At 43.3% G+C, this 19,014-nt stretch overlaps 1 protein-coding gene across 7 annotated transcripts in view; it reads left to right on the forward strand.

Annotated features, from left to right (window-relative positions):
• Positions 1 to 19,014, forward strand: part of CUX1 (cut like homeobox 1) — a 274,393-nt gene that overhangs the window by 126,617 nt on the left and 128,762 nt on the right. For all 7 annotated transcript variants that reach the window (XM_058037677.1, XM_058037671.1, XM_058037673.1 and 4 more), the window contains exons 5-8: positions 8,938 to 9,075; positions 13,049 to 13,172; positions 15,001 to 15,077; positions 15,816 to 15,882. In XM_058037677.1, the coding sequence (XP_057893660.1) occupies positions 8,938 to 9,075; positions 13,049 to 13,172; positions 15,001 to 15,077; positions 15,816 to 15,882 (406 nt within the window). The remainder of the gene's footprint in view (positions 1 to 8,937; positions 9,076 to 13,048; positions 13,173 to 15,000; positions 15,078 to 15,815; positions 15,883 to 19,014) is intronic.

Consider the following 19,014-nt stretch of genomic DNA (forward strand, 5'->3'; position numbering starts at 1 on the left):
TCTGAACACACTTGAAAATCTGATAAAATTAAGCAGAAAATTGAGCATCGTTAATACTTGAAAGAGTGAAAAGCCATAAACCCCCGTGGCTGCAGGCAGTGATTTAGCTGCTGAGTGGATCCCATCTGAAACCAAAATCCTTGATGCTTTCACCTGCGTGTTTAGAACAGGTAAAAAGAAAGTTGCACAAACAGGAAAATCTGGAATCTCAGTCTGTACCGTAAAAAATTATGGACTGTAGAAATTTAGTGATTCTCCCCAAACTGTTCTGCAAATCTGCAAGGAGCGGCAGTGAGAGGGACAGCTTAAAGGACTGGAGAGGGGAGATTTGAGCAGAGTTCTCAGAGGGGCAGAGCTGCCACCGTTTGGTTTTCCAGAATATCCCGAATCTCCCGGGATGCTGCTCCAGCCTGGGCAGTCCGGTGCTGAGGAATGTGCGAGTAGCTGAAAATCACTTCAGCCTCCTTCCCCATGGGGCTGGAATCCCGAGCCACAGCACGACGTGCGCTTTGGGATGTGTGCACGCTGGTAGGGCAGCGCTGTTAGTGTTACACAGCTATTTTCAGATGGAGCACAAAGTCCTGGCCAGTTCCCATCTTTAGAACTCATTCACTTTATCCTCGTGTTTTGAAACCCATGTCAAAATAGCTGAAAATATTTCTGTTACCTGAATACGTGGCTTGAAGTTGGGCTTGTCTGATCACATGCTTTTTTTTTTTTCCCTCTAGTTTTTCTCGTTGAATTAATAATTGGATAAATTCCTTTGTAAAAGCCGGAATAAATATTCAGAGGAAGAAATATCCCTAAAGCATTCACTTTAAAAAATTTATTGTGTGGTTGTCAAGCCCTATTTTACTTGGTAGGCTGGAGGCACGGAAGGAAAGAGGGGAGGCGCAGATAAGGGGAAGGATGCAGTGAATAGGGGCAGGAAGAATGTTGGGCAGGAGGAGATATCCCAGCAGATATCCCTGCGGGAAGGGCTGTGCTCACCTGCAACCCTTGGGAAGATGTTGCTGCAGGGAGAGGTTTAGAGCAGCCCCAAGGGCCCTGGCTGGAGCAAAAGGCACAGCGTGCTAGGGACGGGGAGTATTGGACTTTCTCGGTCGCAGGAATGTGAACTGGAATTAGAATAAACCCCAGCTTTCGGAGGGTTTATTGCTAAGTCTGTTCAGAAGCTTTTAGGAGAAGGAAGGGATGAATATAGCAGAAATGCTTTCAAACGTACTAGAAGGCTCTTTTTTCTTTCATAATCTCAAAGAAGTAGTGAAACTTTAAGTACAAGTATTTTTCTGTAATTGTCCTTTGCACTGAGCTCGAAGTGTGAGCAGAAATTCCAGTGTCCCGGGCCATTACTAGAACATTAACAATCAAATCGGAGCCTTTTCAGTTGCAGTGGCTTCTCTTGTAACTCATTAGGTTCTTTTTCAGCTGACAAAGCGCCATCAAATACTGCCCTGCCTATCATGCAAACCCCACGTTTAATATTAAAAACTTTTCTGAGGATTTACTTTGGTTACTCCTTTGAAAATAGAGGGAACTGCAGTGCAGTTCGTGAAGGAGTCGATCATTTACTCTGCCTTACGTGATTTTATTTGACTCTAGGATAGTGATGCATCCTCAATGTGGGGCATCTTTCTGGCAGTAACCATTCCCGAGCTGGGAGATAAATAAAGAATGTTTTTAAATAATAGCCCACAAGACGTAGGGACCACACTCCGGGAGGGATCCGTATGATTGTGGTCACATTGCCTGCACACCATCCCGTGCTGTTTGGTTTAACCCTGCGCGCTTTGGGGAACTGGTGCCGTGATTAATGGGGAGGAAAGGCGCCGGTCTGCTGCCACTCCCCCAGCCCCACGCAGGGGGGTCCCGTCACTACTCTGCCTTTGCTGCTTCCAGAGGTCGGCACAATTTGGGATTCCGCTTTTTTTCCCTTTTTTTTCTGGTAAGGAAAATGTGAGTCCTTCACCCTCTTGTGGGCACTTTGAATTCCCCGGTTCAGCCTGCACAGAACGCTCTGACAGCCGGAGGGTGAGGAGAATGCTGTTAAGAAGTGGGGGGAAAAAAATAAAAGGAAGTCACAGATCCCAGCCCTGTGGGATGGGAGAGTAAGAAAATATGTATAATTCTTGATTGAAGGTAGAACCTTTTCGTGGTTTTTATGAAGTGAGGAGTTGGAGAGATGATGAGCTTTGTTTCAAATGGAATTACGGCTATAACTCTTCTGTCCCTGGGCTACCGGAGTCATAGGGGAACGGGAGCAAAGCTATCATTTATTCCATGAAATCTTTGTCTCAGTCTCTCTAGGCTATTTCAATTTACCCCTGAAATTTCTGGGGAATAATTAATGAATTAATTAAGTATGCTGTGAGGTGTTTGAATATTCAAAAGCTACAATGTAATTATTATTTTTTCTAAAACACATTTTCAGATTATTTTCAGACATGCAGTCTCCCACGAAAGCAGTTACTGCAGCAGAAGCTCGTGGAGCTTCTCCGTGTCTGTAATCCAGGGATCATTCTCCGGCAGGAACAATTCCTGCCAAGAGCTGCATTTAGGAATGGGGAAAAAAACTTCTTTTACTTCATGACCAAAGTATTGTGACAGCGGGGCTGAACTCGTGGCACTTTGAAAAAGTTAAATCGCGTTAATAAAGTTGTGTTTTAGGAGGATTATTATTTTTTCCCCTCCTTTATCGTTTCGTGTGGGTGTTTCTGGTGAGCGATCACCGAGAGCTTTGCTTACAGCGGGGTTTGGGCAGCAGAAATTCAGTCGCGTTGAAAGAGACGCGTTGCCTTCCTTGAATTATTTTTAGATCCCAACCTTAGGAAACACATTTCCAGTGATATAAATTATTAATTGCCCCTGTAGTTCTGGCACTGTTTCATAACTTGCTTTCTTATCGTTTCCAGTGTTACAGGCCTGTAAATGAAGAGGGAGGAGGGGGGTTATTAAAAGGCAAGTCCTTTGTTTTGGAAGAGGCTCTTTAGGAGCTCCATGTTATGATACCAAAAAAATAAATTCAAAGGAAAAGAGAAGAGGTTTAATTTAGATATTAGGAAGGAATTGTTCCGTGTGAGAGTGCTGAGGCCCTGGCACAGGGAAGCTGTGGCTGACCCTAGAAGTATCCAAGGCCAGGCTGGACAGGGCTTGGATCAGCCTGGGATAGTGGAAAGTGTCGCTGCCCATAGCAGGGGATGGAACGAGATGAGCTTTAAGGTCCCTTCCAACCCAAACCATTCTGATTCTCTGATTTCTATGAGTGTATTTTGCTAAGAAGCCGAGAACGAACCTCGGGCAGCGCAGAGCAGAGCGCTGCACTCTCATGCAGCCCCCTGGCCCATCCGTGGGGATCTCACTGCAGGGAAAGACCCCGTTTGTGGTGATTTTACAGCGTTTGAGGAGCCCCCCGGCACCGCACCGGCACCCGCGGCCCCCGCCCGCTCCGCCCGCGCTGCGATCCAGGCCGGGCTTTGCCGCTCTCCCCGCCGCGCTCCGGGCCGGGGCCGGCCGAGGGTGCCGGGGGTTCCTCCGGGTTCCGGGCGGTCACTCCGGGGTCCCGACAGCACCTTCGGGGCTCTGCACAGCCCCCTTTGGGTTCCGGACAGTCCCTTTGGGCGTCCCTCCGTTCCCTCCCAGGGTCGGGGCAGCACCTCCGGGGCTCCGGGCCGTTCCTGCGGCGGCTCCTCCGGGGCTCCGGGCAGTCCCTCAGGGGTCCCGGTGCTCCCTCCCGGCGGGGCTATCGGAGCCCGTTCCTCAGGACTGCTCCCATCCAGCAGCGCTCCGCAGCCCTGGGGTTAAATATATATATTTATATAAATATATAAGGAAGAGAGGGTAATTTGGCCCTGCGCGCTGCAAATTGTACATTTAAACAATGACACAGTTTTTCCACTCCGTTTGGCAAACCCCTCGGTGTTGTCGGGGGTCCTCACCCCTCGCGGCAGCAACGGCCACGGCCGAAGGGTTAAATATAAACTTTAAACATTCCCTGTCCCGCAGGAGCTCCTTTTCCATGAGCCGAGGTGGGCTTTCCCCCCTCTCCTTAAATCACGAGGGTGGTCCTAGCATACTCTATATCGAGACAGCTTTTCATCAGTTGCTCATCAGCATGCTAATTGCTGTATGACTAATTATGCCCTGAATTCCAGTTGATTTTCTTAATGAGACAGCTGGGTTAATTATGTAATCGTATGATTACATTAGCCCAGAGTGCCCTGGCGAAAAGGAAGGCGGGCGGGAGTGGGATGGCAGCGGGCGAGGGGCACGGGGGCAGCCGTGGCCATTTGGGCCGTAATGATCGGGGAGAGCGCCCGCGGTGTAAACACGGGATGGGATCGCTGGCACTGGGAGCTGTGCCTTCCTCAGCTCGCAGGACGAGCGAGGAATGGGGGTTCTTCAGCAAAATTCACTTGGGAAGTTCAGGCAGTCAGCGATGGCCCTGTTGTAACTTGGGGGTTGAGGGTGGGTTTGGGATGAGCGGTGTCGGGGGTTGGAGTGGAGAGTCATAGAATATTCTGGGCTGGAAGGGGCCTGCAAGGATCATCAGTCCAACTGGTCCCAATTATTCCACCCTGGGCATCCCTGAGAGCATTTTCCCAAGGCTCCTGGAGTTCTGGCAGCCTCTGGCCGTGCCCGTTCCCTGCAGAGCCTGGGGAGTGCCCACCACCCTCGAATGGAAGAACTTTCTCTTGATATCCAACCTGAACCTCCCCATCCACAGCTCCAGCCGTTCCCTGCTGCTGTCCCTGGTCACAGAGAGCCGAGATCAGAGCTGCAGACCCCAATTAGTCTCTCCTCAGTCTCCTCCAGCTGAACAAACCAAGTGCCCTCAGCCGCTCCTTGTACGGCCCCTCCTGACCCTTTACCATCTGCTGTCTCTCCTTTGGACACCCTCTAACAGCTTTAAATCTTTCTTACATTGTGGCACTCAAAACTGCACCCAGAATGCTGAGGGGCTGCCTCGTGTAATGCGTAAATCGGGCAAAATCAGTCTCAGTGTTTCTTTTAAAATTGTTTGTGAAGTCAGTACTTTACTTACCTAAACAGCAGCAAAAAAAAAAAAAAGGTTCCCTTGCCCTGCTGCTGAAAAAAGATTCATCATCATCAGGGCATGTGCGTGGTGTGAGAACAGCCTGAGAGGTGTTGCTGTGGCTGCGTCGCACCAGCTCGTTTGATGTGAAGTATTAACTGCTATAAAAATCACTTCGCATTTGTAACATTAATTGTTTTCATGTCTGCGTCCACTGAGACGTGTCCATCCTCCTCCTTCGTGGGGACAGAAGCTCCTCTGCCAGGGGACGGTGAGGTGTGTGCCAGCAGTGAGCAGGGATGTGCCCAGAGCCTGCAATCCTGGAGAAGGAGAGGCAGGAACGGGCTCTGCAGGGTTGGAAATGCAGGGTTGGAAATTCGGCAGTTTCTGTTTTGCTGTGGTGGCGTGGAGGAAACCTCGTCAGGGATCGGATCCAGATGTGCTGGGCTGCCTGCAAGCACAGGATGCAGGGGGCTTCGCTGTGGGTATGGCGTGCAACAAGTGGATTAGGAAAAATGAGCAGAATAGGAAGCAGGAGGAAAAAAATGCACTAAATTTAGTGTAAAAATAGACATCTCAATCTGCTCTTAGGCAGTAATGATCTTGCAAAACGCTACTTCAAGTTCTGGATGATCGGATCCCTTTTACTAATTTTCTCTTTTTTTTTAAATTTTATTTATCCTGTGCCCAGCAGGTATTCTGGAATTTCACAAGAGAAAATTCAAAGCAAGGGAATAATGTGTGATGAGGTTTCCATATTTCAGTGTTCAGCAAGGTGATTTTTCTCTCTTACAGACCACAGAAAGGGCATTTCCTTTGCTGTCTCTCTCCCTAAGCCAGGGCCAGCTGATTTTTTTGAGCTGTGCATGCCTGTTGTTTGTGTAATGAAACGAAAGTTTTGGTCCATTGCTTGTTTAAAAATTCAGTGACCTCCTGTTAAATGACATGAAACATACTTTGCAAACCTGGTTAATATAAAAAGGTATGCTTTTCCATGCATGCATGTGTTGGGAAAAGGAGAGTATTTTTATTTATTTTTAATCCGCTCCACTCAGGTAGGAAAAAAACCATTGTGACTCTAAGGTTTATACTTTTTCAGGTTAATTGGTGTTTATAAATACTCCAGAAATAACAGGTTTTTAGGCTTTTCAAGGTAAAAGAGCATGTTGGAGCGTGCCATGACAAGCAATTTTTCTCTCCGCCCAAAATGTCTTGGTTGGTCATTTTATTGTCATACAACGATTAGTTTTCTTTCATGCAGTTTATAAAAATTAAGTCTTAAGAGGTGCTTCACCCATGGGGTTTTTTTACATGTCCTCCAGCAGTATTTGGTGACTGCAGGCCATTAGTCCTTCAAATAGGCTCTAGCGAAGTTTGAAGTTTAATGCACAGAGACTTTTTTTACATTTTGTTTGTTCTGCCGCTGTTTTGCTACTTGAACATTAACCTTTAATAGAGCTAAATTAAATATACATGTCCTGATGAATAATTATGAGATTGCAAGCATTTTCATTTTGTACACAGAGCTTCTCAGGGATTGCAAATTTGACTAAAGATTTTGTCATTATTCACTTTATAATGCCCATGTTATTTTTATTTTTTAATTCTTTGCTGATTTCAATATAAAAAGCCCTGTGTATTAGGAGCAAAATACCTCTTGTGCATGTCCTGGCTTTTTACGATGTTAAAATGAGGGTGGGGGAAAGTGCACCCACAATTTTGTCAAGTTCAGTTTCTTTCATCACTATTTCACAGAAATACCCTCGGCTGAAGCTTAAGATCCCGGGCCCGATAGGATCCGTGGTTTCTGTAACAATTTCAGACGTGGCCAGGGAGAGACAATCCGGCTTTTCTTTGTGCTCAGCAGATGAATGTCCCAGGCTGGCTCTTTGGGGGATGCTGAGCTGCAGGAGTGTGACAAAATGCTCCTTGCAGAGGAAGGTCAGGGACCTCCATGGGAGCAGGGGAATGTTGTGGCAGCCCACACCGTAACAGGACCATCCATAAACACTGCAGAGCCTCCAGCTCGTGCTACTGCTGCCACTTCAGCTCTCTATTTAATTCCTTACCTGTACCCCCCTGTCTCTGCCACAATAACATTTTAAGTTTGATTTATTATAAATATTTTAATACAGATAATAATAACGAAAAGTATTTGGCCTAAAAAGCATAAATGAAAAAGCTATGTAGTCATAAACTATGTATGTACAGAGAACAGATGACAAGCAACCTAGATTTTGTATTATGAACAGGGTAATGCCATAAGCTGTTGAAGAACCCAAGTAACAAAATGCAGCAGGCTGCTACTTAGAATGTCTCTGAGTTCAACATAACCCAGTGCTATTCTTTTATAAACTATGCAACAACGCTGGCATATTGAAAAAACACACAGGCTCATGCTTAATGTGTTAACAGAGGTACAATAGACTTATTATGTGTTTCCAGAGACTGGAACTGAGGGTGGTCTGAAAAATTAATGACTGTGGTGGTTGAAAATTAAGTGAACTCCCTAATATATACTGTTGTTGATCCACTGAGTTTGGTGTTTAGCATTCCTCAACAGGAGACTAAATCTTTGCAGCCATTTCACAAGAGATGCTGGCGCCCATAGCAGAAATATATTCAATAATCTTTTATAAGTCCATCACACTCCAGAGTTTTCCTATCCTGACTGGGAAGAAATCCCAGAATAAATCACACTTGCACATGTCAGGTGTGTGCTGAGAACTCTCTTTACCAGAAAGGGATGAATGTCAGAGAATTAATACTGAGAGGACATTTGATTAATAGTGTAAGAGAAAGAGAGATCCATACCCAAGGTTCATGGAATTGATTACATCCACACAACATTTCTGATTATTATTGATCTGTCAATTAGAAAAAGTACAACTCAGATCTCCATGGTCACAGAACCTGTTTGAGCTCTGCTGTGCAGGAGGGCACAGTTTGCTTCAGAAATTCACTCGTTCACAAGCAGAGTGAGACACAGTAGCTGTCAGTGAGCTGTGCAGTTTGATTGCTTTTCACCCCAAAATTCTCATTTTGCAATAAAAAACATGAAGCTTAAAACTCTCACGTGCCTTTTTATCATGACTGTGTGCACCCAGGAACACTGTCCTGGGAATTAGTGCCAGGATGGAGAAGCTGTATCAAAATTTCATGGACTCACAGAATATTTTGGGTTGGAAGGGACCTTAAAGCTCATCCAGTTCCACTCCCTGCTTTGGGTAAGGACACCTTCCACTATTCCAGGTTGCTCCAAGCCCTGTCCAGCCTGGCCTTGGACACTTCCAGGGATCCAGGGGCAGCCACAACCAGGACAGGTTGTGCTGGGGCCTCAACACCCTCATAGCCACGAGTTTTTTCCCAATATCCCATCCATCCCTGCCCTCTGGCAGTGGGAAGCCATTCCCCCTTGTCCTGTCACTCCAGGTCCTTGTCCCAAGTCCCTCTCCAGCTTTTTGGAGCCCCTTTGAGGCACTGGAAGGGGCTCTGAGGTTTCCCCAGAGCTTTTCTTCTCCTGGCTGAACACCCCCAGCTTCTCAGCCTGGCTCTGCATTTAAAGGGAACATAGATAGAATGAAATATTTCTGATTTTTTAAAGTTTGCATGATATACAGTGTGAGGAATGTACAGGTCTAATAAGTCAAAGAAGGGCCCTGCAGGCACCAGAATGGAGAAAAAAGGACAATTGTGCTCTGAACTGCTTGGGTCACAGAAATGTTCCTTTATTTTATTTTATTTTATTTTATTTTATTTTATTTTATTTTATTTTATTTTATTTTATTTTATTTTATTTTATTTTATTTTATTTTATTTTATTTTATTTTATTGTTTCTTTTTTTTTTTTTCATTTTATTTTACTGTTTCTTTTGTTTGATTTTATTTTACTGTTTCTTTTTCAGATCCAGTTCCAGCCTTGGATTTGGGGCAGCAGCTTCAGCTGAAGGTCCAACGCATGCACGATATTGAAACAGAAAACCAGAAACTGAGGGAAACTCTGGAGGAATACAACAAAGAATTCGCCGAGGTGAAAAATCAGGGTAGGTTGCAACCACATTATCAGCTCTTAATGCACACTGAAATTTGAAGTCAAGGATTGAATTCAGTTTTATTGCTTAAGGTAGAGGTGACAGTAGAATGGAAATTCAGTAGAGAAAGTGCAATAGTCTATAGGGCCACTTCTGTATTGTGTGTGGAGCTGAGCTTTGGGCAGATTCTTTGGATTTCTTGAAAGTTCCATTTACTGTAGCAGCAAGTCAGAGGATGGAGTTGTTATTCTGCATATTTGGTTGTAGCCTTCAGCACTGAAAATTACACCTGACTGACGTTATTTGTGACATTTTGTGAGAGGCAGTGCTGGTACTGACATCAGGCTGAACGTGGGTGTTGGTACTTGCAGGATGTGCAGCTTGCACAGACAAACACAAAAATTCAGTTTTTTGTGTCCACATATGAATCTGCACAAAATGGAACTTTTTCTGTGCTGTTTTTACTTATCTAAATGTACTACTGGAGTACATTCAGCATATGCACTTTATTTTTACTCTGGAGACCATCCACAGAGCAATGTAAATACAAGCTATTACTGTTAAATTATTTAAATTTTAATGAGTCTAAACTACATGAAAATACATGAAAATCTCAATGAGATTTAAAGCCTGTTGGCTTTAAGACTGCTTAAGTTTTCTTTTGATTCACTTTCCTGCATCAGGAAAAAAAATTCTCAGCCATACACTTTATTGCCCATCCATGAAGATTTCCATCTTTAATGCCCAGTTCTGGATGGTGGTAAGGTAAATTGTCTTGCCATTAGGAAAAATGGAGATTTTAATTTCTTTTTTATATTATGAAACTGTTGCACCCAAGTAACGTTTGATAGCTGTGTAAGCAACTAAGTTCATTTTGTTAAATCTCATTTTTTGCTGAGGGAACATCTATGCACTTACATCTTTTGAAATATTTATTTTTTTAATGTAGAGGGTGTGACCCCTGGAGAGGACAGGTATCAGCATGCCAGGATTTGGGCTGGACTGCAGGAGATGTCATGTTGGAACTGTAATGCTCTAAGCAAAACTGTATTTTTTGCTGGAAATGCACAATCATTGCAGTTCACTGTGCAGAGTTTTCCTGAGGCTGTGCATCCAGTACATCCAAGCATGACATAGGGGTTCATCCCACAAAGTGGAAAAGCTCTTGACTTGTAGAGTTTTTTGCTACAACCACTCATAACTGACATTTTTGATTTTCCCTGGTGTGCTGGAACTTCCTCTCCATTTCCCCACTGTAGCCTTTGTAATTTTGTTATTTTTCACTCCAGTGCAGTGGTTTTACTCTCAATTTCAAACAGGGATTAATAAGCCATCCAGGGAAAAGGCTGTTGTTAGCTGAGGGTGCTTTGATCAGTTAATCTCTTTGTTTGGAGGGTTGGTATGAGCTCTGTGGTGCCTGTAAGAACTTCTTCCAAAACTGGTATAAATGGCAGTGCCTGACAAGCTGTAGCTCACCTGAGCATGAAGAAGGCACTTAGTGCTTCAAGCAAAGTAGAGGATTCAGCTTGTCCAGCACATCTATTGTTAGGTGCTTAAAGGTAAAATCAGATTTTATTACAAAAGTTACATTTTCCCTCATGTTCGTGCACTTCCTGTGTTCTTTTTCATTGTTTTGTTTTCTTTTAAAATCAGACATTGAAACTTAGTCAAGGTGCAATTACCTGCATTTCTGTGAGATTATTTTGCTCTCTTCTTCTCCATATACCAGAATATTTTTGCAGATTTATGTCTGAAAAAATAAAGGCGTTTATATAAAATATAAACACCTGGAGCAGAGGTGGCCCAGGAGGGAGTGCAGCCCCCTTTGCCCACAGGAGCAGCATCTTGCTGGCAGTGCAAAGGAGCATCCTTTGCTTATTCAGGAAGAGCTCAGGATTTGTATGACTTCCCAGATCTCAGGGAAGAATTTCCCTTTGCTGAAGAAAAAAAAGAGGTGACGTGTCCTTTTCACGGCCTGTTACTCAGTAATGAGCCTCAGCTGATTTCTGCACAGCCAGCAAAACCCTGCTCCTTCAGGCAGAGGCAGCTGCTTTGCTGGCAAGCATTTTTACCACTCTTTCCCCCTTTTTTGTGGTCACAGTGGCTCAAGCTGCCTTTGGTAGTGCCCAGACAGCAGATCGTGTCACCAGCTACCTCCTGTCTGCTTCACAGCTCCCTGCTCAACTCTCTGCATCAGGATTTTGAAAAGATTATGTGTGGGTTTGTGTGGTATTATTGAGGGTTTTTTCTCCCATGCCCATAGGGTTTATTTTTCATATCAGGGTTTGTCTTCCTAAGGTTTTTCTGCAGAATATGAAACTTTTCACATCCAAAAGTTTTTATTTTTTCTCAAGCCTTACTAATGGTATCTGTTAATAAGCTGATGTCTTTAACCCCCCCCTGCATCCTGATGTGAATACTCTGAACTGTGTTGCTGCTGTGAGTCTTCTGGCAGTCCAAGGCTTTTTCCAAATTCCATTATTGTTACAAAGCATACTCTGGTGGATGTGCTGCTTTTCCTCTTGTGAGCCCTATAAGGATTCAGTCCTTTCCTGTGGGTGGGATCACAGGGCTTCCACGTAGGAACAGTAAGGAGATGCTGGGCTGGAGCTCTGCAGGTTTCTGCATCTGCTACCATCCACTGCTGGGCAGGGAGAAATGCAGGAGAGCTCCTTTATCCTAAGGAAGAGTTCTGCAAATTCCCTGGTTTAACTTTTAAGTGTCTCAGAAAGTTAAAATTGTCAATGTTTGTGTGTAAACCATGGGATGGAGGATGAGGCAGCGACAGCAACTGGGACATGCAGAGCTCCAGTGCCTGCTGTGAGTGCAGCAGTTGCATCCCAGCAGAGCTGTGTCCCAGAGCTGTGTTCAGTTAGAGTGAGAGCTGTGTCCCAGAGCTGTGTTCAGTTAGAGTGAGAGCTGTGTCCCAGAGATGTGTTCAGTTAGAGTGAGAGCTGTGTCCCAGAGCAGTGTTCAGTTAGAGTGAGAGCTGTATCCCAGAGCTGTGTTCAGTTAGAGTGAGAGCTGTATCCCAGAGATGTGTTCAGTTAGAGTGAGAGCTGTGTCCCAGAGATGTGTTCAGTTAGAGATGTATCCCAGAGCTGTGTTCAGTTAGAGTGAGAGCTGTGTCCCAGAGCAGTGTTCAGTTAGAGTGAGAGCTGTGTCCCAGAGATGTGTTCAGTTAGAGATGTATCCCAGAGCAGTGTTCAGTTAGAGTGAGAGCTGTGTCCCAGAGATGTGTTCAGTTAGAGATGTATCCCAGAGATGTGTTCAGTTAGTGTGAGAGCTGTGTCCCAGAATGTGTTCAGTTAGAGTGAGAGCTGTGTCGCAGAATGTGTTCAGTTAGAGTGGGAGCTGTATCCCAGAGATGTGTTCAGTTAGTGTGAGAGCTGTGTCCCAGAGATGTGTTCAGTCAGAGTGAGAGCTGTGTCCCAGAGCTGTGTTCAGTTAGAGTGGGAGCTGTGTCCCAGAGCTGTGTTCAGTTAGAGTGAGAGCTGTGTCCCAGAGATGTGTTCAGTTAGTGTGAGATTGCATCTGTGCATGAACCATGGTGGAACTGCCTCGTAGGGCATGAGCACAGTCAGGTGAATGAAGTGTCCTGTGTGTAAATGCATACTTAAACCTGCACTGGGACTTTATTAATCTTCTCTCAGCACTCAGCTAATTTTAGGCTAGTCAATAAGGTGATATTATATTTTACAATTGATTTTTTTTCTTCTTTTTAAAAAAAAATTCATGTTAGAGGAACCTTCTTCACTCTGCTTTCCAGCAAACTCCATTGATCCTTCTCAACCTAAACACTTAAAGTTCAATTTAACATTTAGGGAGTAAAAGGTCTCCAAAGGGACTCATATCCATTGATTTTGTGTCAGAGTTGAAGAGCTAAAGTTTAAAACACACTGAGCCTACAGGGTAAAGCAAACCTTGTGTTGTGGAACCACGTGGAGCTGTGTAAACTCATTCTTCCCCTATTGTTTTCCTGCAGAGGTTACAATAAAAGCACTTAAGGAGAAAATCCGAGAATATGAACAGACCCTGAAGAACCAAGCAGAGAACATAGCCCTTGAAAAGGAACAAAAGTTACAAAATGATTTTGCAGAGAAGGAGAGGTGAGTGTGGGGTGTGTGTGTGTATCTGGGTGTTGGGGAGGAGCAGAGAGGTATTTTTCTGTTTAATCTTCCCAGGCAGGACTGGTGGCTGGGGAGAGCTGATCCAGTGAGTGATTCTGGGATTTATGTGTTTGATACAGGATCATTTGATCCTCAGCTTTGCCCAGGAAAACAGGAGAGTGTGGAAGTGAAACTGGGACAGATTGTCTCTGTGATGTGGTGGGGGGTGTCACACCTGCTTTTATTCCTCCCTGGCTCTGTGACACCCACCTGTCTCCATTACCAGGGCAATTCCTGTGTGTCACACAGCCAGGGCCAGGGATGCACCACCCCTGCTCCCCTGGCAATGCCTGAGACAGGGGATTATCCTGAATTATCCTGGGAAGGTTTGCATCTTCCTACCTGCCAAAATTAAGAAGAGTTTTCATTATTAACTATCAATTAAAAAAACCCAAAACATTTTAGATGCATTTCTGATCTTTCATAAAAGAGCAGGTAGTGTTTGAATCTTTGGGTTGGTGGGCAAATAAATCAGGCAGGAGAAAACCAAGGGGCTAAAGAGGGAATTCTTTCAGGCTGCATTCCCTGCCTGGAGAATTTATTTCTCCCATGGAGCAATAACACTGAGGCTATAATGTGTTCAACACAGCGTGGAAAACCTTCAGTTCACGTGAGCTTTTTACTTGGAGGGTTGCTTGTTTAAATTCAGGGCTGAATGAGGAGAATGTACCAGTGAATGCAAAGCTTCTTTTTTGATTCATCAATACCTGTGGCTGCTATTTGATAAGCAGCTTGTAAGCAAACTGCAATTTCAATGTACTTAAAAATAAAACAAAATGGCAGGTCGTGGAATGCAAATAAAAGTGTGTGTAAGAGTGGTTTTGGGATCTCAGAGTATATGGTTCAGTGTGAAGGGAACTGACACATGATTCTGGCTATAAATAGTTATTAACCTGGTCAGCAGTGTTGGAGGAGAAATTTGTGCACCCTATGGAGTGCAGGCAGGATGCTGGTAGTTTCATAAGCCATTTCACAATTCTGAGATCTGCAGAATATCCTAAAAGCAGTGTTGTAAAAAGCACGGCTCCTGGGAGATGTTGGAGCAGCTCCTTTCAAAGATGAGTTTTATAACTCCTGCAGCCTGGCCTTTAGCAAGGAGTGCAGTGGCTGCCTGGCCAGATGATGTAAAATGAGTTTAACTGACACAAACAAGAAAATGTTGCCTGTGGATGTAAGAAATGTGAGCATATTAAAGTTTTGCTCCTTTTCTATAGAAAATATCACAGTGAGATTTGTTTTGAAATATGTGTGTTTTCTTAAAGAGTAGCTAATAATATTGCTGCATTTGGCACCCATTACAGCTCTGATGAAACAGCTGCTGCATCTATTCACTCTATCAGTTATGGCAACAAATTCCTTCATTATGACACTAAAATGGAAATGTATCATTCTTCTTGTACTAACTTTGTACAACAGAGGGTGCTTGGTGACAATTTTCTCAATGTGTGTGACATTTCCAAAACAAATTATGCTCAAGAAAACCTTCCACTGAAGTTGTCATTTATATAGCAGTCAACTCTTTATAACATTCACAGCTTATGTTATGAGGTGGCTACACTGTTAAAATTTTAATAAGTGGGACCACAAAGTAGGAGCAGCATCTCACGATTGTGACAGCATTTATGGGTCCCACAGAAGCACCTCAGAGCCTGTGTGGTGTTGGCAGTTGTCTCATTCCAGTTGAGACATTTAATGGCTCCATCCCCCAAATCTGCAAGGCACAGATGAGTTTTTTGCTCTGCTCTCACCTCTGCTCTCCCCTTGACAGAAAATTGCAGGAGACCCAGATGTCGACAGCCTCGAAGCTGGAGGAAGCCGAACACAAAGTTCAAGCTCTGCAAACAGGTTTGGCATGGCTTTAGTGACCTTTTCCTGGTGATCAGGGTGAGGTGACAGGACAGGGTGTGTCAGGACTGGGTGTGGAGCAGCTCTTGGTGTGCAGGGAGGTCCAGCAGAGCTCAGATGTGCTGTGTGAATCACAGCAAACACTCCAGTTGCAGCTGTCGTTGGCAAAAAACAGAGACAAGGCCATGGAGCACACACAGAGCACCATGGAATTACAGCAGACCATGGAACTTACCCTCCATGTGTGTTCTGCTTCCACACATGTCCAAACTGTGATAAATATCTGTATGAACCCCCATTTCTGTTGTCTGTTGCTATTAATTTCTTGAACTCAAAATTCAGGTCTGACACATTGGCTTCTAGTTTTCTTTCTAAAATTTCCAGTTCTGACTACATTTCTTTGTCTTACTATGAGAGCAGAAGAAATTTTATTCCTTGAGCTACTGCATAAGTATTTCAATGGAATAAGTAGTTTAGCCAGCTTAATAAGAAACTAATAATGTCTAGCTTGGTTAAGCAGAAACTGGACATTTTTGCAGTGTAACAGAAATGCTGTAAGAAATTGTGAAAAAAATCAAAACCCTATGGTTTTTTCTAAGCCATCATGGTTTTCCTAGGTAGAAAGATAAAGCTAAGGAGGTCTGTAGCATTATTTTTTTAATCAGGAGATGTACAGCCTTATTTATGACTGAATACTGCTATTTCAGTACTGTAATGCTTCATGTTTATGCCTTTTAGCCTTGGAAAAAACCAGAACAGAACTATTTGATCTGAAAACAAAATACGATGAAGAAACTACTGCAAAGTAAGATTTCCCTGTTTTCTTTCTGTGTCTTCCTTCAGGGTATCACTGATTTTTTTGTTTTGCATCTGTCTGTTGGAGAGAGATGAGATGAGGGAGGCTCAGGCATCCAAGTTTTTGGAAAACATGGTCATAATTTGGCCTCCTATGGAGAGATTATTAGTTTTTATATTTTCTTCTCCTCAACAAGACACTTCTTCTGGCACACAAGCTGCTGCATTCCTGGTTTCATTCTCAGGTGCTTCATCTGTGTATCTCTTACCCTCTATATTTCCTGTATTTTATTTAGAAATAGAGCAGTTTCAGAAATAAGGTATTCATTATGATCTTCCCGTCTTGGTGAAAACAAAGCTTCATTTAGTAAAGGATTTGTGTTTGATTCTTAGGCACCCTGGTTCTTTCTGCTTTTGGGGTAATAGTCCTTGATCTGCCAGGTTTACCCCTAATTATTACAGAGAGCAAAATTTTGGGCAGATTTTCCTTGTTTTCAAGTAGAACATGAAGGTAGTCTTAAAAATATATATTCTTGTCTTGTTAATAGCTACTGTTTCCAATTATCCTGTGGTTTTATTAACCATCAGGGCAGGGAACAACAAAAGAGACAGACTGCTGCTGGTTTCCTTTGAACCCTTCATATTTAAGGAAAGTTAATAATGAGAAGGAATTCTCATGATCAGTGGGATTAAGCACAAAGAGTCATTTCAGTGTCTGGAAATGGGATGGGAATGAAGCAGCCATTTCAGATGGTTGGGACACTCAGGGGAAGGGCTGGGACTGAAAGTCACCTCCCTGTGCCCACTGCCCAGTGTTAAAAACCAGTCAAAGGGGCACCAATTTTAAATTTATTACCCTATGGTTCTGGGGCTGTTGAGGATCTGATTCCCCACTGAGGATGTGGGGATTCACAAAATTCAGCCCATGGCAGTTTTAAAAGTCAGCACTTGGAGTTTAAACACCTTTTCTGTCCTTCAGGATAATCTTTCAGGTGAATTTTGTCTGGCTCTGGAAGTCCAGTTTCCTTTGAGCTCCATGGAAGATGAGTTCCATGCACAGGGATCAAAAATATTTTTGTTCCTTCATTGATTCATCCCTCTCTGAGGGATGTAAACAAAAGCTGGTTCAGATGGAGCCTAAATTCCTGCAGATTGACTTTGTTTTTTCCTGCACATAACTGATATTGTTGTTGTTATTTCATGTTGCAGTCACTTCTGGGAGAGCAAGCAGAGATCAGTGGTTGTAGGCACTGAACCTAATAACCTCTCACCCTTTTTAATGTGTTTATTTGCAGAGTGCTTCATCTGTAATTTAGCTTACACTGAGCAAAATCTGTTCACTAAAATATTTGTTTGCATTTCTAATCTCATTTTTTTGGGGAGATGCACACAGAAATATTTGGTTTTTATATGATCTTTAGAGTGACTCTTACCCAATTTATATAGAATTACATAAAATTAGTAGCCTCTGCAGTAACAAGATGTTTATTGTGTTCTGTAGCAGAATTATTATGGGGACTGGGTCTGGAATAGAGTGGTCATGGAGCAGAATCCTGAAGCAGACATTAAGCTTGTACTTTATCTCCCAGACTAATGTACTGTGAAAACAAACTTGTAGGTCCTAATAACAGCAGAAATATTTTATCATTGTTTTGGATATTTATGGCAGGAATAGTTCTTGCATAACAACAGTTGTCTGTGGTGTTTGGAGCCCATATTTTGCAATATGGAAATCTAGAAGAACATGAAAAGGGAACTGAATGTAGACAGTGAAATTGAGTCATCTATTAAAATTGTAAAAACTGGGAGAAAGGCTGAAAAAACACCAATAAAAAGGGTGAAAGACAGTTTGATTCTTTTCTTAAAAGAAGCCCTCTTTTGATCTAAGTCTGAAAAGCTACTTGTATTGCCAATTTTAATTTTATGTTTTAAAAACATGTGATTTTTATCTTAGGCCAGAATTGTTAGTTTTACAGACGCTTATTTGATGCAGATGAATTGGAGTGCCTTCAGGAAAAAAACAGATAATTGTCAATATTTAAAAGCTAACAGTGCTTTTAAGATTTTCAGTCTCAGAATAAAGCTGTCTTTCAACTACTTGAAACTTTGAAAATCTTTCAAACGAGGCTAAAACGCCCAAGAAGCAGAAGAAATACAGAGTGAGAAGTCTTCATCATCAGCATTAAGGAGTCTGGATTTTATCCTGGAGCCCAGTTGTGGTGATCTGAAAAGTTGGGAATCATTATGTCAACTTGTTTGTTTTATCTTTTCACAATGTCCCATTCAAAGTACCCTACGTGCAAAGGGAGGGACAGAGGCACAGGCAGGCACCTTCAGATGAGATCAGTGGCTGGAATGAGAATTTCCAGGGCAATTCTGTCATTCCTACATGCAGAATTCCCAGCAGGTGGGTGTGGGCTGCCCCTGCCCCTTCCCTGAGCCCCAGCACAGCCCCGGGCCGGGCACTGAAGGTGTTAATGACAAAAAGAAGTTTATTATGTGCAGTCATTGCAGTCTGTCAGCTGGAATATCAGAGGCTGCCTTTGACAAGATGGCAGGAGCAAAGTTTTCCATGTGTAGGCTTGAAGTAAAATGTAATTAGCCTTTATGTGCAGAACAAGGATCCATTGATGAATACAGCTGGTCTTTGTTTTCTTCTGTCATTGAGTGTGGGAGGTAAAAGTGTTCTTCTTCATGTTTATTAATACAAGATTCCTTAGACAAATGGCAAGCACAGTTTAATATTTGTTGGAACACAGAGGGGCTTGCCAAAACAGTTGTTGTGTAAGAGGATTTCAAGGTTTTCAGATTATAATCATCTCTGGGTTAAATAAATGAATGATTACTCTGCCTTTTTCAATTAAAGAGGCACATCCTCTCTCTTGAGGGCTGACACTGATTTTGTTTGCTGTCCCACACGTTTCTATCAGCAAAACTTGGTTTAACCAGCACTAATGAGTTTGATCTGGAGATTCTATCAGACCTGGAACTGAAAAGCAAACTCTGACTTGAGTTTCAGCAAAATTAAAGAATATTGGGGTTGTTTGGGTTGTTTCTAGTGCAACAGACTTTCCTTTTACTTTCTTTCTTTGTGGAAAAAGAAACATTCTGTATACATTTCCTCGGTTTTCCAGGGACAAAC

The sequence above is a fragment of the Melospiza georgiana genome, chromosome 19 (genome assembly GCF_028018845.1).
Source record: "Melospiza georgiana isolate bMelGeo1 chromosome 19, bMelGeo1.pri, whole genome shotgun sequence".
NCBI lineage: Eukaryota > Metazoa > Chordata > Aves > Passeriformes > Passerellidae > Melospiza > Melospiza georgiana.